This window comes from Leuciscus leuciscus (genome assembly GCF_965113295.1).
Source record: "Leuciscus leuciscus genome assembly, chromosome: 5".
NCBI classification, from domain to species: Eukaryota; Metazoa; Chordata; class Actinopteri; order Cypriniformes; family Leuciscidae; genus Leuciscus; species Leuciscus leuciscus.
Window position 1 is genome coordinate 16,399,672 of NC_138729.1, and position 27,126 is coordinate 16,426,797.

General features: G+C 37.4%; 1 protein-coding gene across 4 annotated transcripts in view; it reads left to right on the plus strand.

Moving 5' to 3' along the window:
* The window catches only part of abr (ABR activator of RhoGEF and GTPase), a 330,545-nt gene that overhangs the window by 108,848 nt on the left and 194,571 nt on the right, over positions 1-27,126 (plus strand). For all 4 annotated transcript variants that reach the window (XM_082171387.1, XM_082171388.1, XM_082171389.1 and 1 more), the window contains one exon: positions 7,014-7,112. In XM_082171387.1, coding sequence (XP_082027513.1) covers positions 7,014-7,112 — 99 coding nt within the window. The remainder of the gene's footprint in view (positions 1-7,013; positions 7,113-27,126) is intronic.

Here is a 27,126-nt window from a genome sequence, read left to right on the forward strand (position 1 = left end):
CATCATGCCATTCCAAACCTGTCTGACCTTTTCTTGTTGTTGTTTTTTTTGTTTTTGTTTTTTTACATACGAGAGTGAGTGAGAGTACATTTTGATAGAATTTTCATTAGTTTGGGTGAACTATCCCTTTATAACATTTCTCTCACAATACATTTGGTGCACAGTCAAAAAAATTGTGTAAGTCTGTGCTTCTAAACGGGTTTAGTTTAAGACTGACCTGAATCATGTGAGTTTGAGTTACTGTTGTCCATGTACACAGAAGATGGACAGTATAATGAGTAGGGCTGGACCCGAATATTCGTTCGGTGGGTTGGTATTCGATTTGAAAATTTGACATTCGAATTTTTTTTTTTTCTTTTTTTTTTTTGCACACCTGGCATCCCCCTCGAAACGTAACTTTTAACTTAATTTCGTTTTTCTTTATTTAAATTTCGTTTTTTCTTTATTTAAATTTTTTAATTTTTTTTTGATTTAAATCTACCCTTTACTGTGTCAGTAATTTGTTAGTCAGAAAAATATTAGACTACCTTATTAAAAGTATTGCTTAAGCTAACAGGCTTCCCGCTCGCGTTGTTCTGTAGTTTATTAAACGTTTATTAATTCTGAACGTGTCGCGTCTCGCGTGTCTATCTTGCACCCTTGTGAAGTCAATTGGATGAACGGTTCTCGAAATAATCAAAATGCAAACGGACAGACAGACAGACACATAGAGAATACTGCCTTTATTAGAGAGAAGAATATGTTCAGCCCCCTCTCTCCGAAGCTTCGAATATTCGATGTTCATTACTACCGAAGCTTAAAAAATTTAATTTTTGACCAGCCCTAATAATGAGCTGAAAAAGAAAAAGACATTTTAGCTGTTAAGCAGCACATGTTTTGAATGAGGACCAGGATAAAGAGGAGCAGTTCTTAGTTTACTACATTGTTTATTTTTTAAATTTTGACAATGTTAAGTTGTCAGAATATCCCCCCAAAAAAGCCCACCCCTCAATCTCTCTGATATTTTGGTATATCCATAGATCTCTGCCTCTCTCTCTCTCTCTCTCTTTGTCTCTCTTACATGAACGTTTAAAAGTTTGGGGTCAGTAAGAATGTTTTGGTTACACTTTATTTTAAGGTGACATAGTTACGTTGTACTCAAGTAAGTACTGAGTAATATTAATTAAATTCATGTACTTACTATAGATTTATGGTTACGTTTAGGGTTTGATTTAGGGCATAATAACATAATTAGTTACTTGTAATTATGCATAATGTACTGTTATTACTATAGCAAGTACATGTAGTAAATTGTTACCGATTTTTTTTTTAAATATTTTTTTTTTATACTCACCAAGGCTGCATTTATTTGATCAAAAATACAGTAAAACAGTAATACAGTAAACTACCGTTTAAAATATCTGTTTTTCTGTAAATTACAGAAAATGTAATTTATTCCTTTGATGATAAAGCTGAATTTTCAGCAGCCATTATTCCAGTCTTCAGTGTCACATGATCATTCAGAAATCATTCTAATATGCTGATTTGGTGCTCAAGATTTTTTAAAATTATAATTAATGTTGAAAACAGTTGTTCTGCTTAATATATATATTAGATTCTTTTATTAATGTAAAATTCAAAAGAACATAATTTATTATTAATGTAAAATTCAAAAGAACATAATTTATTTAAAATATAAATTTTATAACAGTGTCTTTACTGTAACTTTTGAACGGACCCAAACTTTTGAACGGTAGTGTATAAAATTGATATTTTATACTTCCCTTTAAGTGGAAGTCAATATTTTATTTTCTCGCATCTTATCAATCTTATTAAAAAGCAAGTTTTTTGTTGTTGTTTTTTTGTTTTGTTTTTTAAAAAGCAAGCACCACTAATACATAGTGTTTCACCTTAATGAAAACTAATCACAACTGCTAATTTTAAATTAACCTTCTATTAGCATTCTATTAGTGTAATAAATGGTGGGCCAAAATGTCAGTGGATCATTACTAATAAAATCCCTAAATTCAGAGGCTGACTTTAGCTTGTTTGTTTCTAGTTTCAGGATATCTTGCAGACTCAAACCTGCATCATATTTGATCACCAAAGCTCAACGTGTGAAGAGCATGTGCATATCCATTGTGTCACAGCTCTCACCAGTTACAGATATTTTGATGTGTTCAGTCAAAATCAGATGATTTTCTCACAGATGAAATTAAGGCTTGCAAATACTTTTTCACAACAATTTTCCATTTCAAATAGGAAAATAAGTGACACTTAGAAGAACTTTCCCAGACTCACTTCAGTCCAACATGGACTTTCATTAATATTGACAATATATTCTGGTAGACGAATGCATTTCTTGGTCTAGCTGTACATTGTCTGTTTAGACAGTCTTGGAACTTCTCAGTCTCTGTAACTTCCTCTTCTGTCATGTTTGCCCATTCTTTGTCTTTCACTAATGACACTAACTGTGTTTATAAATAATTTTCTTCCTGTGTCGTCATTCCTTATCAATATCTTATCGCTATCAGCACTGGGCACCGTAGTCACTGCTATTCATTAAGTAAAAGCTGCTGTGCAACACACACATTCTGAAACTCAACACACATGAATTTAAATCTCTCATTTTAATTTTTTGTTTTTGTTTTTTTGGTCTCCCTAAAATGAAATTTAATGGTCACCAAAATTTGGTAACAACATTCAGTAACACTTTATTTTACAGTGTCCTTGTTATATATGTTACATGTACTTACCATAGTAATAACAGTAAATGATGCATAATTACATGCAACTAAACCCTCAACCAAATAGTAACCCTAAGCCTATAGTAAGTATATGTAGTTGCTTAATATTACTCAATACTTAAATATATAATTACACTGTAACAATGACACAAATAAAGTGTAACCCAACATTATTTTAAAAATATCTGTCATGTTCCACAGAAGAAAGTAAGTTTTGGAACAACGTGAGTGAATAAATGATAACAGAATATACATTTTTGGGTGAACTATCCCCTTTGAGGGTCTTTTAAAGGGTTCTTCAGGGTTTTCACAATCTGATTCAAAAGTAATCCTTTTTTATTCTTTACACGTCCAGTATTATCATCTTCACACAGGATATTCATAACTGTCATAACGAGTCCTGGCCTAACTTTAGTCTGAAACGTGTTCATTTTTCCCCTTCAAGAGAGTCACAGAATAAATAGTGCTCTGGACAAAGGAGGGTTTGTGAGTGAATTATAAGGGCAATGGTGGGGATATTTGGACGCTTTCTTTATGCAGTTAGTCATAAGGGTGGTACTTCCTGTCTTTTCAGATAGAACTGCTGTTTATTCCTTTATGTAATCAAATTTCATGGGTTTCAAGCAGACCCAGTCATGTTTTGATTTATCCTCATATATTTGTGGTGGTTTTGGTGGACAGACATGGTGGGAGAATTTACACATACAGTAATTGTTGCAAAATATTTTTTATGAACTCATAAGCAAGAGCTGCTGTAAATGGAAAGTTCAAAGGGGGATTTGGTTTAAAGGCTTATTTGGAGCAAAAACATGGAAGCAGACATTTGAAAGTTGGATTACACTTGAAGGCTCCTTAAGTTTTCCTCTTTCACTCATATTCACAGGTGTTTGTTCAAATGGCTGGGTTTAGATAGCATGTCTGTGTCTTTGTTTGAACACACAAACACAGAAACAGTTTGAACTTTGTACCTGGATGGGTAAATTCGCAGGGTGTGTCTCTGCCTGAGAAATTTCACGCCAGAGAGAGAAATAAAATCAGAACAGACTAGTAGTAGGAAAAGCTGAACACATGGCTTGATTAACTACAGGTGGTGCAAATTTCTTGAATATCACAACAAAAATTTACCTATGCATATGATTCACTACAGTTCCCAGCTGAAATGAACACTAAAGGCAGTAAAACACAAACAACTTTTATTCCTTTTTACACAAATTATGATTACAGATTCATAATTTGGTTGAAGCCTACAACTGCAGATAAGTACCTGTTTAGGATTCTGTTAAAGTCAGATTTGAGGTTTCCAGACCTAGGTACATGTGTAAGAAATCAAAAGGGATATTAGTTTGAAAAATATTCACTAAGAATCTGTGTACCTCTTGCCAAAAGGGTACAGCCTTTCGGTAGGCCCAGAATAAGTGATAATGTCCAGCACCCTGTTCCTATGTTTTGGTATGTTTTCTGAACAGGGGTAATAAAAAATCTCATTAAGTTTTCCCATCCAAATGCTCTCCAAGTTAACGAGTAAAGGTGGGCATACACTGTGCGATGTCTGTGCGATTTCAGCAAGGTACCCACTGAACGAGTAGATCGCATGCGATGTAAAGCCAAAGCTCAGGATTTATGTGCTCACACTATACGGTCCGTACGTCGAGCTGCGACTTGACTGCTCACACTATACGTGTGAAATATATGCGAATCAGCGCGATAAACCCTCGTGCCGGGTTGCGCCTATAGACCAATATCATGTATCCAGAGATATTTCCAAAACAAGCTATCAATATCAAGATGATTTAGCATTTCCAATTTATGTATTAAATTATTACACTGTAAAAAATGTCTAACCCTCCCAAATCAAAAATTTCAAGTGACCGATAACATCTAAATTTTTCAGTTGGCCCAAGTGAAATGTTTGTTGCAATAGTCTGTTAACATTGGCTCAATGAGAAATAATACGTCAGACTAATTGAAAAATTTAGATGTTATCGGTCACTTGAAATTTTTGACTTGGGGATGTAATTTTTTTTTTTACAGTGTATTAGTATTATTGTATTATTATTATTATTATTATTATTATTATTAGGGAAGGCTACTTTTATTGTTAAAGTGATAGGCTGTTAATTAAATTGCCACGCAATAATTTCATAGCGCATCACCCCATAACCAACGCGCTGTGAGGATAATAAAATATTACATAGAAGCTTACTCCTCCTCATTGAAAATTGTCTAAAACATTTAAGTCGATAACAATGAATTATAGAAATATAATTAATTATTAACCATATATAATATGTCCGAACACTGCAATAATTCATCAATGAAAATTAAAAACAGCTTTATTTCAAAAACATTGTTTAACAAATTAATACAAAGTGTACATCGCAGGTGGCTTGGAAGAAGTGGGTAATGGTTAATCAATTTTGCATCACGAACTGGAGGTAAGCAACAGTAATTTGTAGCTAGTTTGAACTACAGAACTTAAAGATCTCCCTTTTTTTTTCTTTTTTCTTTTTTTTGCTGCAGATGAAACTTCTGTTTTCGCGCAGGCGCAGTGAGTTTAGTGCAGTCTGCTTCAACTGTGCAATGGAGTCACGAGGAGTCACCAAAATTTTAACATGCCAGAAATTCATCCGACCATCCGATTGCCGGTCGGGAGAGGTTAATCGCCTCTCGTTTCCCCCTGTACACTGCACAAACACTGCACGACAAACGACACACGACAAAGCTGAAAATCGGCCCGACCTGAAAAAGAGTTTGACTCGCACGAGTCAGAATTTAGCTCAAAATCGGACGAAAATCGCAGTGTATGCCCGCCTTAAGTTGTCTTCCACTGCATTTTACACATTACTTCCCAGTCATTCTTGTCTATTGCTGTGCCTATTTCCAGATTTGTGTTATTTATTTATCTCTTCTGTCTGCGCCCCCCCTTGTAATTTCATCATATCTATTTCTCATTTGTAGATAACGATAGAAGTCTTGATTTACCAGACTATGTTTCACCTTGAGAGTTTGAAAGTCTGTTAGTTGTCCGTTATGTGTAAATGTAAAGTAAGAGGTGAGGCCTTTCTCTGCCCACTCATTGGATCTTTTGTCATGTCTATTGGGTACAAATTCCGCCACACCATCTTAACATCGCCACTACCTTGGTTAGTTTATTATTTTTTACAAACTTGATGCCAGATCTTAAAAGTTAGTTTTATCCACATATTATCTTTTATCTACCAGGTGAGCCAGTAGTCTCTTATCTGCTACCATGGCTTGTATTGGAGGGCCATTAGTAATGAATTGATTTTCAGTACCAAATCACCTCAAAACACCTTTACCATAGTGTATGATTTGAAAACTAATACATTTTGACATTTGCGTCACATAGCTTTCTCCATCTTTATTGCTTTTCCGCTGTGTAAACTTGCTTGGTAGCTCACCTGGTGAAGCATTGCTCTTGCGATGCAGAGCTCTTTGGTTCAAGTTCTGGGTAACATGGTTCACCAAAATAGCTTGAAGTCATGTACTGTAAAAACAAGGTTAAATGGCTTGGTTGCTTCAGAAAATGTGTTTTTGTCTCACATTTTCTTTCTTAACACTGTCGGTTGCATTAAGTGTAGGGTGGTATGTTATTTTCAAACATAATAGAGCATTAACCTTTTAGCTCCACTTAACGGACATTTCATTTGATTCGAACTGCCGTGATATGTGCATGAACCATCCTAAAATATTTATCTGTTTTGAAGTCAAATTAACACACTTATTAGGGCCACTTGATTTTGAAACTGCCGTAAAATGTGCAAGAGTGAATTAGGTAATCCTAAAATGAAAATTCTCTCATCATTTTCTTACCCTCATGTTGTTCCACACTTGTATTACTTTCTTTCTACTGTGGTGCATAAAATGTAAATTTTTGAAGAATATCCTGTCTAAACTTGTTGCTGCCAAGTTCCAAAATGACAAAATGTTCTTATTACTTACGCACTATTTTACCAATCTTCTAAAGCTATATAGATGAATTGTATGATAACAGGCTGCAATTTAAGTTATTCACTGACAGTCAAAAACAGGTCCACTGTCAATAGTGTAGCAATTAATAAAGCACCACTCACACAGAAATCACTTTTATACCAAGCAGCTTTCTGTTTTCACTGCAGTGCAGTGAATGTCAGGTATAAATACAATAGCATAAGTCATTTGGACCATAATGATTTTGCATCAGTTTTGAAACTTGATAGCCCCAGTGCGTGTTATATGTTTTTAGATTCGCCTGATTCATTTGTATTGTATGTGTTTCTGTTTCAGGGAGACATGGAAAAAGGTCTGGAAATGAAGAAACTGGTTCTGTCTGGTTTCTTGGCCAGTGAAGAAATCTATATTAACCAGCTGGAGGCATTGCTGCTAGTGAGTACTACTGCCACAAATATTGTCACTCACACTTTATGATAATCTTGATGTAGGAACGTCTCAGTTCTTGGTGTGTGGAGTGTTTTAAGTAAGCAATATAACATACTTGAGGTTTGCTGTTGAAGCACAGCCCCTTTAGCTGTGACTGTATTCACAATGCAGCATGCCTAGAGTACCTTATTGCTTTTATAAAATGGTTACCACAATTAAAATGTTAAAGACGAAAATATATGTATTAATGTTACTTTTTTAAATTAAAAATCTTTAAATTCCATCCTTCCAGAAAAAAATGTCTCTGACAGTGACAGTAAACGACAAGAAAATGTTCCTAGATGTAATACCTTATCTGATGGATGACTAGAAACTATTCTCATCTGCACAATATAGGATATTTCCTCACACACATACATATGCTTATTTCTCTGCATGAGAAAACGTTCATTTTGCATCATTTATTTGAAACCAGACCTGTTTGCGGTTCAGCGCAACATAAGAAGTGAAGGTTGCCCAGTATAAACACAGTATAACAGACTACAGTTCTACCTGAAACAGAAAACTTTAAAATACAATTATTTCCTCTGCACTTCGGAAACTGTGGGCTGCTTCCACATATACATACCTACATGTGAAAACATTCCTTGAGAGGGAAGCGTGTGGCCTCAAAAGTAAATGTGAATGTCGCAGACATAATGCCAGCAGAGGTCGGTCTTTAATAAATAAATAAATAAATAAATAAATAAACAGTTGCTTTTGTCGAAATCATATTACATGGAACAGATTTCACAGTATATTGATTGTTTATGTTGCTAATGGTGGTTGCTAAGGGTGTCACGCAGTGACACAGATCTGTTGGGTGAAGCAATCATAGACGTGCTTTATTGTAAATAAAACACACCTATTTACCAATCAGCATCAATTACCCTTGCTGTTTGCAATCTTGTACCTTTAAGACTTTTTTATGTAAATATAGTTATGATTTGCTATCATAAGGAGGAAGGAATTTACCTTTCATAAGAGCAAGGAAAAGTTAGTTTTCCACAATATGGCTGCTTAGAGTGCAGTAAAAAGAGCATGCGTACAGTACACTAAGCCAATCAGGAAGCAGCATTTCCTATTTATAGTAAAAGCTGAAATCTGAAGTCTAGCAGTACTTTGTTCCTCTGCTGTTTGAATGTGTCATTTCCTGTCTTTTTTTATCTGCTGTCCAGTGTATTCTGTGCAACAATGTATTACAGCAGTCAAATATTCAATCAGTTGTGCCAGTGTCTCTCTTGCCATTATTTCTAATCACAATCCACAATCTAATGGGAGTTGAATCAACTGCGGATTTCTAGATTGTTCATTGAATTTGATAAGAGAGGATCCAGAGCAAAAATGAAACCCCCATGATAAACAATGATTTCCTCTCTAAAACCATTAGGAACACACACACACACACACACACACACACACACACACACACACACACACACACACACACACACACACACACACACACACACACACACACACAACACAAACACAAACACAAACAAACAAACAAACAAACAAACAAACAAACACACACACATCCCCTGAAAACCAATGTGAGTATTTGTAGTGTGCTAATTATGCTGGACACACACTGTGCCACCTACTGTTACAGTCTTTTAGGAACACCTGGATATCTCCTGTCTTAGTTTAAGTAAACCTGCTGATGAATTAATTACAACAGATCTGGGGTTTTATGTACTTCTGCTCTCTGCTGCACACTTCCCGTCCAAACATTACACAGTACTTTGGACCCACAAGCGAAATAGCTACAAATACTTTGGCAGAGCATACTGTATATAAATGATCAAGCACACATTTATTTATCTTCTCCAATCATTCCTTGAAATGACAGAGGGGGACATGATTCCTGTCATGCTGATGGCATCCAAATTTGTAATTCATCCAAAATATGTTTGGTGGGGCGGTGGGCATGCTGACTGGCACAGATTGTACAGCTGACCATTTAATTTGAGCAGTGTAACTTTCATACTTGGTTGACTGCATTTTGGTTTGATGATGAACTCGCTGAAATGTCAAGTTAGCAACAGTAGAACATATATGTTGTGTGTGAGCACACGTGTAAGGTACCTGTGCGATCAGTTAGATTTAATAAAATAAAGAAATAAAGAAAACAGATACGAAAGCGTATGCTTTCTGCTGTCTCAGTTTCCGTGAACTTGTTCGTGGAGCATGTTGTTTATGCTGCTAATTATGAATGTATACTTTGTGAATATAAAGGTAAGAATGAAAAGAATGCAAGTAAGAATGTCTCTTTTAAATTCTAATTGTCGTGTTTTCTGTCACCATTTTACATTTTTCCCCTGAAACGCTGAAACTAGTGCTTATATAACATGCCTTGTTTCTGTCACCGTCCAAAGGACTTGAATATGACCTGAGGCATGCTATTGGTTGCCAAGTATAGTCATAACATTCTAACACCGTATTGTTTCACACTGCACACGTTTGGCACTACAAAAGTGGAGCTAACCCCAGGTAAAAAGTGGTGCAAACCGCTTCTAGTGCTTTAATTTGAAATATCTTAATTTATGTTTCTAAGATGAATGAAAGTCATACAGGTTTGGAACGACACGACGGAGAGTAATTGACAGAATTTTTATTTTTGCGTGAACTGTCCCTTTAACAGCATTCTTTCGAATTAAAATGTTTATTGCATCAAATTTTTCAATATTCATCCTGGTGTGAACAGGCTTTAAATCTTTATTCAGAAGGTTGTTAAGAACATGAGAACATAAATCCAGTCAAGTGTGTCCAAACCTTTAACTGGTAGTGTAGCAAGTAGGCATGTGACAGTATCAAATTTTCATGTAACGATAATTGCTATAACTGCAAAGCTTTTATCAGGGTATATATTATATTATCAAGAAGATTATCAAAATTATCAAGAACTTAATTGAATTAAGTTACCAAAAAGTGTTGTCCTCCTAACAGGTTTAATAACTTTTTCATATAACAAAAAGAACATTTAAATACAATAAAAATATACACAAACTTGTATAAAGTAAACAAATGTTTCAGACTGATTAAAGTGCAAAAGAACTATAGAGAACAATAGGTAACACTTTACAGTGAGGCCCTTTAGATTAACATTAGTTAATAACAATGAGCGATATCTACATTTGTTCCAATAGTAGTTATTCTGTGTTTATTATACGTCTGTGTCATACATGATTCTGATTGGTCAATCGCTCCATCCAGCAGTATGTTATCCCCCCATAACAACCGTTAAAAACGAATAACACAGGCTCATCCGGCTAACTGTCACTGAAGTCCGTGCTTTACTCTTGCTAGGAATTTTTTTCCCTTGTCGATGTTTTGCGTTTAGTGAGCTATTAAAATATTAAAACTCAATTCAATATTTTGTGTACAGTTATTTAATTGTCATCCGCTATCGCGGACTCACTCTCTCTTGTTTCATACAAATGCAGCTGCTGCCATTTTGCTACGATTGTTTTGTAATGGATTATAAGATAAAAAACAGGTTTGATTTTAAACAAAAGCAAAAGTTTTGATTAAAACAGTTTCATCTTAAATTAATATGTCTTATCCCCATAATTATTTATGTGGTGAAATTCCATGTTAAAAGTGGTATGACTGCACCATATCCCTTAAATGTCAGTCTAGTTTGAACTTGCCGCTTGCTAGCAACTGCTCTGTCCTTGGAAACTTTGCGTTTAAAGAGTTAATAAAAGATTTAGATTCAGATCTATTTTTCATGTCTAATTATTTAGTTATGTGGCAAGTAGCCGTGTAATAAACGAGATAATGTACATCCAGCCATTTTTTATTGCAGAATAAACCTCTTCAGGGTGATTCAAGCCCCTTTCGCTGATCACCCTGTCAGGGTTTATTCAGGGGACGGAGGAAGATTAATTATAAAAACTAATTATAGTCTTATTAAATAAGCCTAAAATAAAGAACCAATTAAAGGTACAATATGTAAGAATTTTGCATTAAAATATCCCAAAATCTCAAGGCCAGTGTTATATATTTTGTTAAGTTGATTACTTACAATATCCCAAATGTTTCCAACTATTTTTAAATCGTGAGAAAATTGCGATTTTAACCAAGGAAACGGGGCGTTAGAGCAGGGGGGAGCTGGGAGTCGCCAGTCAATTGCGTCATATCCGCGTCACCCTCGGTTTCCGCTCGTACTGCGTGGAGTCCTGGACAAATGCGAAAGTTGTAGTTGTAGCGTCTATCAAGCTACAAACTTTAGCTTGTTTCTTGCAGTCGTTATGGGACACAATTATTCTTTACCGATTGCAGCTGGTTCTGTCGACAAAGCATGCTTAATTTTATATTTTCCAAATGTAGCATTCGGTAATAGTTATGTTTATGTAAGGAAAGTATTATTGCTTTAGATTTGTGTTTAGTTTATTGACATTGTTTATCACGTCTGGTGTTTATGGCCATGTAAATAAACATAGCATGTGTTATACATAAAGATTAATCAGTATTTTGGCAAATGATGTGGGCATGTTCGAATGTACTTTTACAACAATTGTTTAGAACAGTGGTTTTCAAACTGTGGGTCGCGACCCACTTGTGGGTCACACAGTGAGAAAAGGTGGGTCGCACAAAGGCACATAGCTGCAGCTAAATTTACGTTACGATGAGTGAAACAAAACCAGTCCGATTAATGACCAAACGACTATTTTAGCGGCCGCCAAAGTGTTATTTGATCGCTGAGTAATGTAGATGAACTGCTGCGCTTGTGACAGAGTCACAGTGCACATTTAACTGAAAGAACGAGGAGAGATAGTACTCGGTCGCGCGCGCGCTCTCTCTCTCTTCGGAGCCAGGCGAAAGTGTAAAAAATACTTCACCGTCTCCAAACTAAGCGCTGTATTGCTCTCTCTCCCTCGCACATATTAATCAAAATAAATCGACACGGTGGTAAAAGGTCGGAAGACCAAAGTTTCATGTGGAGCATTCGGAGATTTTTTTTTTCTTCCTCAATTACCGCTGGGTGTGAATTGTGCTAAATAAGTTGTTGCCTTATCTTCTCTGAAAAGCGTCCCAGACATTCAGCTGACATAAAACAACACTTCAATTAAACGAAAAAAAACTATCCAGTGATGAAATGTTTTCTGTGTTGACACAAATCTTGGATGTCTATGTCCTAACTGCTGGGATAATCACACAACGCGCACGACATGTCCAATTCGCGAACTAATTACTCATTTGAACGATTCATTTTAATGAATGGACAACTGATCTTTCCAACAGTGAACTCAGGAGACGTCTGAATCAGTAACACTTTACAATAAAGTTCTATTTATTACATAAATTACATAAAAAGTACAGTTTGCTTACTCAAACTTAAGCTTTAAAATAAATAAAACCCCTTGTTTTGTTTTTTTTAAAGCATATGACTACATTTTTCCACACAGTGCTATCAAGAATCGATAAAGAGAATCGTTAAAGAATCGGATCGATAATCAGAATCGTCAGTGGCATTATTATTATTGATAAAATCTTATCATTTCCCATCCCTATGTGAAGACGGTAAAATTATAATCAAACATTAAAGAACATGTTTTTAAAAGTTTTTTTTAAGAGTTAAAAGTTTAAAATATTTTGCTAACATGAAGGCTTGTCACTGTCAGTCTTTTTTTTACATCAGTGCAAAACTAGGGAATGCAGATTAAGACCATCAGCATGCATTGATTAATCCCATGGCATGTAGCAAAAAAAAAGAAAAAAACAAAAATGTGCGACCAAATCATGCTGGTGCGACCAACTGAGAAAGTTGGTAGCACCAGTGCAAGTGGGTCTTGAGATTGATTATACTTGTCTAGGTGGGTCCTAGAACGAAAAAGTTTGGGAACCCCTGGTTTAGAACATGTAAAACTGCGCAGCGTTATCACAACAATGAATTCAACAAATACAGTAACATCTATGAAGTATTAAACCTTACTTTTCTTGCGGTTAATTCATTTTAATGAAATAAAAGTGTGATGAGGTTTAAGAGTCAGGAAGGAAGAAGACGCGTCGTCGTGACTGGGACTCGTACTTTATTAAAATAAAGCAAAACAAACAAAAGCCGCGCACAACGCGCATTCACTGTGGCAACCGCGACGGCACAAAACAGTTCAAAAATGAGAGCTCGGATCCACCGGTTTTCTTCCTCTGCGTCCAATTTTCTCTCCAGTCTCTCTCTCGTTCCAGCGCGGCTTATAAGCGGTCTCTCCACGCCGATCACTGCAATAAGACACAGGTGCATTTGCACTTGACCTACTTGCTCGTCTCTTTTCTCTCCCATCACAGACCGCGCTGAACCACGCCCCCCTCACCACAAAAAGCATGTCATTAAACGCAACATTTATAAAAACAGAACTTAGCCTCATCCATGAACATGATTTTTCGATTCCCGTCTGACTGATTTACATCCACGGTGGAGTTTAAAACGACAGTTCCCATCATTCCACGCTCCTTCACATCGTCATCAAGCTACGCCGTTGTTGTTGTTTGGAATGTAGCGCCCTCTAGCGGCAAAAATTATTGCATATTGTACCTTTAACACACTGACAGCAAAACACAAGACCTGAAATACAAACATGAATAAAAACAAGCTCAAAACGTGACAGTACCCAGCCCTCCCAGAAGTTGCATCCTCGCGCCGTAAAACATCCACAGGGGTGGAAGGGTGGGCACCCTGGAGGCTGACGAGGGGTGGCTTAACAGAACAGGAAGCCTCTAGGGAGGTGCAGGCAGCTCAGGGGCCCAGGGAGGCGCTGGAAGTTGCAGGATCTGACTCTGTTGCCTTGACCCGGTAGCTTGGCCACTATGGCCAGAGACGTATAGCACCCCACACAATTTTCTTGGGAGGAGCTATGGGGTTATAAACTGGAGTGGGCTCTTGGGCTGGAACGGGCTTTTTTAGCTGGAGCGAACTCTGAAGCTGGGTCAGGTGTTGGAGCCATCACTGGACTCTGGTTAGGGGCTGGAGCCATCATTGGACTCGGCTCAGGGACCTGGAGCGGATGAGTGTGTAGCCCAGACACACAATGCCAGAGCCATTATGGTCAGTGCTGCACTCTTTGGGCTTAGCTCTGGAATTTAACTCACTGGAAAAGACTTGGGGATTTCTCTTACTGGAACAGACTCCGGAATTTCTCTCACTGGAACAGACTCAGGAATTTCTCTCACTGGAACAGACTCTGTGGCTGGCATGCTGGTTTCCTCCTCGCTCTCGCCGATGGTAAAAGGGAACCATTGCAGAGGAGTACCCAGTTCACGCACATTCCTCAAATATCCCTCAAGGTCTGTCTCCGGGCAAGCCTCAACGCAGAGACCAGAGCGCGTACAAAAACACACACAAGCTGTCGTCATTGTAATGGACAAGATGTTGCAACTCTAGGAAGGCCTGTGTGTGTCTCTCGAGGGACTGGTTTTAACGGTGCATTATTCTGTCATGGTTGGTTGCAATGAAGTATGAATGCAGTCTCTAAACGCAAGCAGTTTTAGTATTTATTCGCACAGAACCCAGGAACAATAAACAGAGCAGAACAACCTAACCTAACACGACATAGAACTAGGGTTGAGTATCGGTTATTTTTTTTCCAATACCGGTGCCAAATCGATACTTTTAAAACGGTACCGGTGACTGAACCGATACTTTAAAAAAAGAGCCTTAAAATGATGGTAAATGACATTAAAGAGTGGCTTTTTTATTGAAAATAAATTAAATAAAAAGTTCTTAATTTTATATATTACAATTTTAAAGTAAATATATAAATATAAGTAATCTAAATTCAAAACACAACAAATTTACATAACAAATTCACAATAAAACCTAAGCCACCTAACCCAAATATAATAATTTAACACTAAATAACACTAAAGTACTAATTACAGCAAAGTAGTCTGTATTCTTGGTATGCTACAAACCAGCTTTAAATTTCAGCAATTCTTTTCAAATTTTTTTGCCTTCTCTGGCAAAATACGACACCTCTCCTGACTTATTGCATGTCCTGCACAAGGTGAGCATTATTTTAGCATCACCTTAAATGCCGTGATGCTAAACCCCTCATGGAAGAAGAACGCCGTCATGTTAACAACTGTGGCAATGAGCGCTCATCAGGATCAACTGAAGGCTGGATTTTCAAAAGTATGTGAAGTTTGCGGCTCTAGTAAACTTGCACAATGTTCTTGAATGATTAATTTATTAGACGTACGCTGGTCTGTTATTGTAATGACATCGACTTTACATTTTCACACTAAACATGACGCAGAACAAAACAAACTGTGATTGGCTGTGTTACATGTCAGTCAGTCTTTGGCTGATATTTTTATTCTTAAATACATTTAGCCTAAGTGAATGTGTTTTGTCATTTAAGAAACCTTTATAATGATCATGATTCATGTTAGTTCATTGTAGGGGTGGGCGATATGGCAAAAATATCATATCACAATTTTTTTCAGGAAAATCACGATTCACGATTTTAATCACGATTCTTTTTTATGTTGGTTTTACTATTTTGTGACTGAGCATTACAGCCAAACTAATGCCCATATTTTAAAAACAAAGCCTTAGGTAACAAAATATAAAATAAAAAAGAATGGCAGACAGGGGCGAAGATAAAAATATTTGTCATTATTTTCTTTGTTATTAAATATTAAGATCAAAGATACACATTACACATACACAACTTAATATACAAATTAAATAAACAGTGATTTATGTTTTCAGCTACAGTAGGTGTATTTAACAGTAGCATTGAAGAAAGTAATTAAATGAACAAATATGAAAATAAAACAAAACATAGACTTCACTGTATAAATTATACATTGATACTTATTAAAGCTACTATTAAAGTTATCAGTCAAGAAGAGCAGTGAGTGATTTTCTCTTTGCATTTTGTTGTTTTATTAACATTAAAGGGATAGTTCTCCTAAAAATTCAAATTGTCATAATTTACTCTCTCAAGTTGTTTTAAACTCGAATAAGTTTCTTTCTTCTGTTGAAAATAAAAGTTATTTGGAAGAATGTGGGTAACCAAACAGTTGATGTACCCCAGTGACTTCCATAGTATATTTTTCTCCTATGGAAGTCAATGGGGACCAGCTACTGTTTGGATAGCCACATTCTTCAACATATTAATATTAGAAAAATATTAGAAGGAAATTAATACAGGTTTGGAAAAACATTAGAGTGCGTAAATAATGAGATTCTTTTTATTTTTGGGTGAACTATCCCTTTAACCCTCTGGGGACCAAGCTGTTTTTGGGGCCCTTGAGATGTTCTGACATGCTCTGACATTTGTGCTTTTTTCAGTTATTTATAAACATGTTAATGGCAAAGGTGTAAATTCACTCTATATAGCACAAACAGGCCTACCATAATATGCGAGCAACATGTATGTAGATGTTTGTATTTTTAAGAGAATAATGTTTATGCGTGGTTATTTAAAAAAATAAAAATGAAAGTTGCTGAAATAAGACCACAAAACTCATACAAAATATGTGCCCACAAGACTTTTGACTAATGGATGTTTTCTCTTGGAGTTCTAGCTTCAAAATTATGTGAAAATAGTCTTGCTTTATCGTTCACAAAAAAAAAATACATTGATTTAAATGGTGTAAAACAGGTTTTGCTTGGAAAGCCAATATGCGAGGGGGAGGAGTAGTTTACACCTTAGATTACCCAGTCCCACCCACTCTGCATAATGACTCTGCATAATTAGCCATTCATTCAGGTGTGACACTGACTGAGCCACAATGCAAGGACAAAATAGCCTATATATTTAGAAGAAGACTTATATTGACCATTTAAGATTTTGCTTACATCTATCTTGTAAATATGTTTTGCTATTTTATTAAAAAGGTTACAATTACAACAATAATTACAATTTCAGCAATATTTCTGCAAAAAAAGTACTCTTTCTTTGTAAAAATAAAAAAAAAAGATTATAGGCCTACATTTTATCATATGTATTCATTAGTTTGAATATAGCCAACATTGGAACATCTTAGTCTATGACTTTATTTTTGACAAAATAGTATTTTATATATATGAGCAGAAAAGCTTATTTGATGTGACAGTATATTCTACAGTAAAAACTGTACCCAAATCTAGTCAACAAAATGTTGTCTTTCATACTTCGCCTGACTGTAACGCAGTAACTGTAACTGTAAAAGCAGTTTATTCTTTCACACACAGACGCGCGATTCATATTTAGGCTAAACAGTCTTTACAAATATGTACCCTTCATTCATCTCACAGAAACGCTATTCATATTATAGAAACGCGATTCATCTTTTTGTTTACATAAGCCTACAACGTTATTCCATAACGTTATTCCACATTAACACTTGAGAAAGGATAACTTAGCCTACCTCACTCCTCAGCGGGATCTGCTCCTCATATCAGCACGGAAAATTTTCTCCATAAGGTAGGCTATATTATGCCTCTTTGTTTACAGCTGATGTGGGGGCGTTTCACAGACTGAAATGGTTCTCAGAATTTGCGTTTGAATAGCACGCGCTCTCCGGGGCGTGGTCAAATTACTTTTGAATGGCTCCTAATGAGCTCGACTGGAGTCGCTCTCTTTTTATACAGATTACAGAAGCTGATAATATTTGTTTTTTATATAAATTACTTCATTTAAAAGCTGCGATCTCAAGCTTTATGCCCGTGGGTCTGTTTGCCTGTTTGACTGAATTTTCGCGGAGTTATAGATCATTTTCGAACGCGTTTCAAATGGGAGTTTACTGACAGAGAGAAGGCAGAAATAGCATCATGTTAGTTTTTCTTTATTTGTCAAAAAGCAAAACACTTTATTTGTATTGTGAGTATACAGAAAAAAAATAGAAACTGAACAGGATCGATTGATGTATTACACGAAAATGAAAGATCAAAATTAACAGAGCATTTTGTGTTTATTTTTCATTGCTAAAAAAAAAAACGAGCAAAACACGCGGGCGCGTTTTTGGTCCCCAGAGGGTTAAGGACAAGCGGCAGCGTGTTAACTATTACTACTGTCTCTTTAAGAGCTGCGCGCGACGCGTCTAATATACACGCATTTGACAAGCAGATTTTCTCTCAATTTTCTCAAGTTTGCTTTCACTTTAGACATAACCGACTTTGTTTATGTAAACCTTGTGTGTATTTGACAGTATTAGCACAATAAGACCAGTATCCAGGCGTTGGTAGACAGGCTTTTAGTGCATGTGAGCTTAACATGTACGCACTGAGAAACGCACACATTAGAACAGCGCATCAGCACGCAAATTAATTGTTTAACCGACAAGGCATTAAAGCACATGCAAATGATGAACTTTTGTGAACTGCAGTGTCCCGTTCCGCTGCGTTAACATTTTATGTGAATATACGTCGCGTTGTTCTGTATGTTGGGACAGAGGCGCCAGAACAGCAACTGATAGAATGCACGATACTACGATATTTCTTCAAAAGCAGATCGTGGAGACATTTTAATCGTTCACGATCAAAAATCGTCATATCGCACACCCCTAGTTCATTGTTAATCTATAACGCACAATAGGCGCCATGTTAGTAGGCACCGAAGTTCAGAGAATTGTATTTGTCCGATTTAGGCCTACAACACGTCAATTCATCCACTTCTCCCGAAATACATTACAGTTAGTGGCTGGTGAAGTGTGAGAAGAAAAGAGTAAATTTAACAGTAACCTACACAATGTGTATCTAAACATGTCATCAATTTATAATTGAAAGGATTGTTATTGCCGCTTCCATAGACATCAGTGTATTACAAACTATAAATGTTGTTTTGCTAATACTTATGTGTATTTAAATGTCTGAAACCTAAAATAAACCTTATCTGGTGGAAAACACAGAATAGTTGTGAGATATGACAGTGCTGAGCGCATCTGTCTCTGGCTCAGCGCCAGCCAACACACTAACGCAAATTTGAATTTAGAAGTTGATGATCACACGATCTGAACGTTCTAATCACACTGGTGTGAATGATCGTACACGTCAAAGGGTTAACTAGCAATCACATGCAGTGATGATACTTCTTACGTGTAGCGAGTTAGCTCTATGAAATATTAATAATCAATAATAACTGGTTATAATTGATTATTAATATTTGGATCAGTTAATATAATTAACTTAATGTTGTAAATTAATATTACAATCAATTAACCTGTTTGTCCCGTGAACACTCAGGGCCCTATGTTAACGATCTGAAACGCAAGTATCAAGTGCGAAACGCAAGTAACTTTGTGGGCGGGTCTTGGGCGCTGTTGCTATTATACCGGCGGGATAAATGACTCTTGCGCCCGACGCAAATCTAAAATGGGTTGGTCTGAAGTAGCTTCATTATTTATAGGTGTGGTTTAGCGTAACGTGAAATAAACCAATCAGAGCGATATCTCACATTCCCTTTAAGAGCAGGCGCGCTTGTTCTAAAGTGGATTCCTATTATAACGGCGGATTTGCCAGTCGCGCGCAAGCAGCGGTTCACAGCCGAGGAGACCGACGTTCTCGTCAGGGCCGTAAAACACAGAGAAGTGACACTGGGGATGGGAGAAACCCACCCAAATTAGCTTCGGTTAAACAGGCGTATGATAATTTGGGTAAATGTATAAGCTGTATGCTTTTATAATTATCTATCTATCCATCTATCCATCTATCATCTATCTATCATCTATCTATCTATCGTAATATCGTATGATTTGCAAAAATGAAAACTGCTGCTTCTGTGTAGATGACAGAATCAAAGTGTATGCGCGTTGTGCACACACTACATTGATTATGGCCAAGCATACGCCCTTAAAATAGCATATGAATATCATTCGCAACGCGCCACTGACTTTAGACTAGGTTTTTCTTGGCCAGTGGCGGAATTGTTTTCTAAACCTGCAAAATAGCATCAGGGAACGTTTGCGCCGGAACACGCCGCCTCTTTGCGCTGAACCGCCCCGGGGAGCGCAAGTGTATTTCCTAGTTTACCGATGCGCGTCTGTGGAGGGAAAAGTCAGCTGTGCGCGGGTGAAAAATAGGAATGATACATGCGTCAGTGTACAAAGTCAATTGCGCTGGGTGCAAGATAGGGCCCTCAGTGTTAATTGTTTATTAATTCTAAGAAATGTACACTTCCGGGGCATGGAAAATGTCTTTATTACTTTACAGTACTACTAAGAGCACGTAGTCAAGATCTATGATTAGGGACTCCAGATATGAGCTTGAGACACGGACAACTTTACATGTGACATGAACAAGACTTTATTAACTAGACTAAACACGTAAACTACTCTAACATACACATACAAACAGTTTACCAAGGGAAAGAGAGCTGAAACAGATTACAGGAAAGCAAGTTATAGCATTGTTTGAAATTCAGCAGATCAACAGCCTTTGAGCAAACCAGTTTAGTTCTAACACGCCCTTCTTTAAAGCAGGGCTCAGTAGTTTCGGGATTTCTTCGCTGTATTCTCGCTTTTTGCTCGCAGATTTCTCTCTAGAGCTCCCCCCACAGCTTCAGAATAGATATTTGACAACACTGTTGTAAAAACTCGTTGGCGATTCTCAGACACCAGAGGCTAGTAGATCAACGACATCAAAGCAGATGGGACATTCTTTAAAACGTCTTGTTCATTCGGGTTCGAACAGCGTGAGGGAGCGCAATAATGACAGCATTTTAGCAGATTTCTTTTGGCCGTAAAGCAATTGTTTACATCGCGGGACCTGATATCACGCGATACTTCCTGACGCGGCGGCCGGTGGCCCGCCGGCTCAAAGTTGCAAGTGCGGATTTTCTGCTCACTGGCACCAGGGGGGTGCGAAACGACCACCATTCAACCCGAAATAAGTAATATAACCATTCCAATGACTCCGAAGCTGTTCAGTTAATGTAAAAAAGTTACTTAGTTCACCTTTAAAGGGGGTAAGGATACTTAATGTATCAAATAATGAAACTAAGTTTGATACTTGCATGTCTCGCCCATTTGAATTAAACTGTTCTGATGCAATTTGTTGAGGCTCCAGTTGATATTTGCTGATGTGGTCTTGATGAGAGAGAACCATTGGTAGTCAGAGGATCTTTGGTGCATGGAAAGACAAGGCCGCAGCCTGGCACAAGCTTGGGGGTCCTTAGAAACTTCTAGTTCAGCATCATCTTCACATCAGGATTCCAGAAGAGAGTAAGAGAGAGTAAGAGGGCTGTAGTGTTGTCACGATACCAAAATTATTGTTTCGATACCGATACCAAGTCAAGTATTGCGATTTCGATACTTTTTCGATACTTTTCCTGAAAAGGGAGAAACACTCTCAAATATCATTGCTGTGCTTTATTTTAAAACCGGGACAACATTCTAATCATATAACACACTAATAAATTAACATATGAACAGCAGATATATTAAACATTTGAACAAAATATGAAATATAAAAATATAAAAAATAAATTAGAGCAATGACATTCAAGGTAAAAAAAATATATAAATTTAGCAGCATTATCTCATTTATCATAAGAAACATAAGAGCTTTATCTTGATTCTGAACTTTGAATAAAAATATGAACAGCGATTATATTAAACAATGTTTAATATTGGTAACATATGATAAGCCTCATTGGTGATATAGCCTATTTGACATGTGGGGAGAGAGAGATGTGTGGAAGGCCTATACTTCATGTTAAACATAAATATATAGCAGCAAAGACAACGTCGGCAGTGTTGACGGCAAAATAGGCTACAGAATAATTCGTTCTGTATTTGAGAGGTGCAATATTTGAAAATCGATAATATTTTTTTTTAAATGACATTTATTGTATTTATGTCAAAACGTTCAAACATCAAAATGTCATTTATTAATATGTATTCGTGTCAAAATGACATAGAAACATCTTTTCCTACTCTATTTTGCCTGGAAACGCTTCCAACACGCTTGCGTGTCGCGTGAAAAATAGGCGTCGGTTCTATTTGTAGCATGCACACGTTTTCCGCGCGTCTCGAGCTGCGCCCAGACGCGTGTGTCACGCAGGCAGTTAACATGGGAGCCGAAATAAAAACGGACACGACAAGCAGCCAGTGTGTCGCCGGCCTTACAAATCTGGAACGCAGTCATTCTTAGAAGTATCGATCCTAATAAATTAAGGAATCGTGACGTTTTTAATTTCCGATTTACTTTTGAAGTATCGGTGCACCGTGCAACAGAGCAAGGTAGGCAACGTACTTCCATATGTCACTCCTCGCGTCATCTTTTTCTACGAGTCGTGGACCACTAGTGCTCGCACATGCAGCCATCTCGCTGTAGTGTTTTGTCCATGGTTTTGTCACATGACACTGACAGCGGCAGGTTCTTTGCTGCGTGCGTCAGGAAAAAAACACAGACGTCCATAGGGAGGCGTTTTTTTTTTTTTTTTTTAAGTATCGATACTGAAAAATTTAGGTATCGTGACGTTTTTAATTTCCGAGTATCGCGATACTTTTGAAGTATCGGTACACCGTGCAACACTAGAGGGCTGATCTTGTGATCAGTGATTTTTCAAATGTGAAGATGTCACACCCTCTGGAGGTGTGTGAGCCAATAAGAAGATTTCCCTTTGGAGGGAAATTTTACGACCCATTGTGTTCTAGCAGGGCATGAAAATGTAATTTCATTGGTTGTTTAAGGAAAGAATCTTCAAGATTCTTATAATACTAATGTTAGCAAAATACACAAAGTTAGCAAAATGTAATGTAAATTAACAAATGGGGGACGAAGATTGGAGTTTATAGAGACCAAACATGCCACACATGATTTTGGTATACCATATTATGCAAAGTCTGAAACATTAACCCCAATAGAGTTTACAAGAATACATAGGCCAAACCACATAAAAGGAAAATCATGAGATGGGAAAATTAGATACATGCAGTAGCGTAGCCAGGAATCACAATGTAGGTGGGCCCAGAGAAAATCAGGTGGGCACAGCCTAAAAATGCATCTGTTATCAAAATAGTCCAACACAACTAACAACACCTGCTTGAATACACCACAGTTTAATCAGAGCACAAGCATGTATGTCATCATAAGCAGTGTTAACATAACGATAAGAACAGCATTTCCACTGCGCGCGGCCACACCACACACGCGCGCGCATCTGACAGATGCAAAACAACACCATCATCAAATCAGCAGGACAGTAGTGGACAGTGTGTAAAAACAATGCTTGATCATAGTCTGGCTCAGCGGCCACATAAACCACGTTAAATAAACAACATTGACTAGGAAACTGCATAGTAAACGTAGATTGGTTTACTTTTGATGACTAGCTTATAACAGCAGACGACGGGGCTTAGAGTTGAACACTGCAATGATTTCGTTATAGTCCAACGATTCAGTCAATTCTCTTTCAAATGAGAGCAGGGACAAAGAGTCTTTTTGACACGAACTTTAGTAAGTTGCTCTGTTTCATTTTAGTTTAAAATACTTAACTAAACTTCAGTGTCCCTCTGTGAAATGTGCTCGTCGTTGTGAAGGGGGGATGGGCTGTTCGCAATCTGACTGCGAAATGCGATACACGGGCATTTCGTCATCACCATGACAACCAAACAAGAATCAAGAAACATTAAGATTTATTTTTATAGTTTCAAGTATTGTGATAATCGCAACAGAATTCCCTCCTTAGTGTGAACGGGCCTTAAGGCTACCTTGTGAGGCCACTGACTGGATGGGCCTGACTGACAGGTGGGTGGGCCCAGGCCCATCCAGGCCCACCCGTAGCTACGCGAGTGGATACATGTTTACATTTCTCAAGTGGTTATATATAGAATATAAATGATTAACAGGGTTTATTTCTCCTTCTCAGCAAGAATTAAGTGAGCGTCACAGCTCTCTGGAAATTCCTTTTGGGGTCGTAAAACTCTTATCAGTCTCAATGTGTCCTGTAACAGGACACCTGGTTCTGCCAGTGTGTTAGCTTCATTTGTGATGTTAGTTTTGGTGGAAGTTTCATAGGCCTTTGTTGGGAGAGTGAGTTTGCTGGATTATTCATCAAATATAATGAATAATTTGTGTGTGTCTGATTGGTCCAGATCAGGGGTCTCCAACCTTTTTTCATTTGAGAGCTACTTTTTAAAAATGAAGGTGGCCGAGAGCTACTCATGTAATACAATACTTAAATCTCTTAAATAATGTCTCATAACTCTCATATTAACAACTATCCAAACTGTTTTAGACCTAAAAGAGATTTTGTAGGCCTATATATGTCACCCTTAAAGGGTAACTAAACCCTAAACCAACTTTTTTTAGTTAATGATCTGTAAGAATGGGGCTTTATTAGTGCTGTTCATTGATTCAAGTAACTTTTTTGACATTTGGGTATAAAGTGTTTTAATTTTACAATATATGGTGTAAAAACGTCTGAGTGCTGCCCTCTTAAGGTTGAACGGTGGCTACTGCAGTTGAATTTTCCTATTGGATGTTTGCGGTGGCAAGTGACGTAAGCGGTGGCAGGTGACGTAAGCAGGTTCCAGCTCACCACGCCCCTGGTACGAGCTCACCACGCCCTTGGTACGAGCTAGCGTAGATTTATCTGTATTGTACAGTGGGCAGGAGGGTACGTAGGTGTAGTGTTGCTGGTTGCAACAGCACTGCTGGACTGCATAGCTTTCCAGCAGACTTGGAAATTAGGCGCCAGTGTTTGCATGCACTTGGTCTGGAAGACCGTGAGTGTGAAACCTGCATTTTACGCGGGATTGCTTCTCCAACGCAGAAATGGGTTTCTCCACACAGCTCGCGCTGAAAAGCAACACAGTGCCAAACGCTGCTCCTCCTGCATGGACTCCACCACCGCAGCGGCGTCTTGATGTGAGTGATCATATATATTTTAATCACAATTTATGGTTAGGAGAAAGTTAATCCTCTGGGGTCGACAAACGCGTTGGCGCATTTTGCTGGATTTTTTCACATAGCGGCAAAATATGAATATGCCTACAGAGAGCACGCGCTATTGACATCAACTCGATAAAACTCATCAGATGCATGTACTTTTGTCATCTTGCGACCCTGTGAGCAAACTCTCCATTTTAGAGAGTCTGACAGCAGGTCTCAGGTGCACGCCTCCCCGCTCACGGTTCGTCCCCTCTATCTCCGCTGGGGTCTGCCCACTTTTCTAGCATTTTTCAAATATTGCCAGTGGGTGGAGTTGGGCTCTGACCAGGGGTTTAGTTACCCTTTAAATGTCAGAGAAAAGAACAGAATCAGAGATAAAAAAAAAAAAAATATAGAAAATTGTACTTTGCATATTATACTGTAAAAACACATCATTATAGTTGATTTTATGTGCATGATAACTAGAGATGAAATGGCATGAAAATTTCATTTCATGATTATAGTGACCAAAATGATCACGGTTATCACAGAATCCTGTTCAGAAAGTACTAATACTACACAATTAAATCTCAAAAAGATCATAAAGTTTTATGTTGAAAACCAGCAAATAACAAATAAACTTAGCATCAATATGCACTTTTTGTTTACATAAACATTAAAATAATAACATTAAAAATGATGACCAGATTTTAAAGGAGTGTCTTGCAACATGTTATCTACTAACATGTACAAGTTCAAATAATGTTTTGCCAAAAACTTTTTATAAAAAGATAATCCTCGCATATTTCAGCCTTTTAATCAGTTTTATAAAAAGAATGAGTCAAAGATAAATTACTGACATTTACAATGCACATTAGCTTATCTTTAATTATTAATAGTAAAATTCGGTCCGATTTTCCCGTGGCGTCTGTCGTTGCTATGCAACCATGCACTGCGCTCTCCACAACAACAAAGTTTTAGTAGCTAATGGATTTCCACCGCCGAAAAAATTGTTTATTTACGGAGGAGAAAAAAAACACTCGTAGTGTTTGGGTACACTCCCATCCTTCATGTTGACTCGCTGCGCCTGGAAAAAATGAGCGCGTCGCTTCAATTATTTGAAATAACGAACTTGAGCGCGCAAAAGACACGATATGTGAACGGCCCTTGGCGAGCTACCTCCAATCAGGCCACGAGCTACTGGTAGCTCACGAGCGACGTGTTGGAGACCCCTGGTCCAGATGCTACATGTCTGTTTCGGAGAACCAGAGGGCAAATATTTCAACCAACAGCTGAGTGGCACCGAAATGAGGTTTTTGCGTTTTGATTCTGTCCGGTTACATATCAGCAGAATAGTAGAACTGACAATGAACTTAAAGAAAAATAGGGTTTAAATACACAGCAAACAAGAGGGGTCTAATTAACTAGACACACCTGAACAGAACTAAATCAATCAGTAACTATTAGGGATGTAACGATATTCAAACCAAACCGAAAAACCATGATACACCCCCCGCGGTACGTATTGCGATACTCTCATGGCGTACCAAACGCGCCCCACCCCCTGCTGCCCCGCCCAGCCCTAGCCCATTGTTGAGGATGACCTCACTTTACCTTATGTCACAAAACTAATTTTTCTTTCTCAAAAAGCTCTGCTTTTTTTTTTTTTTTTTTTTGATAATAAACAAAGTGTCATTTTCAAATAATGTCCATTTTATCTCGAAATTCAAACAATAAATGCTGCTTTGATGCTCTTTAATGTGATGTGACAGATCGCTATATAGGCGTCTCAGCTTAAGCAGCAGCGTGCACTGAGTGAACCCGATCCTCTTTTCCTAATAAACATGAATGAACATCTGAAGGTGTGTTGAAAGTTACAGTACAACTTACTGAAACATATGATATCTCGTGTAATCAATCAACCAGTGTTTCAATGATGGAAATACATCAGTAAATCAGTTTGTTAACAATATCCCATGTAGCATTACATTTACCTCAGGTAAGTCATTCAGTGTCCACAGCTTGTTAGTCTGCAAGATAAATGAACTTTCGCTAAATATATGCACTATATTAGCCTATATATTCATTATATTTTACTTAACCTGTTAGTGATGTCTTGATTATTTAATGCATGTTTAAAATATCTGTCATGAAAATGATAGCCAATGTGTA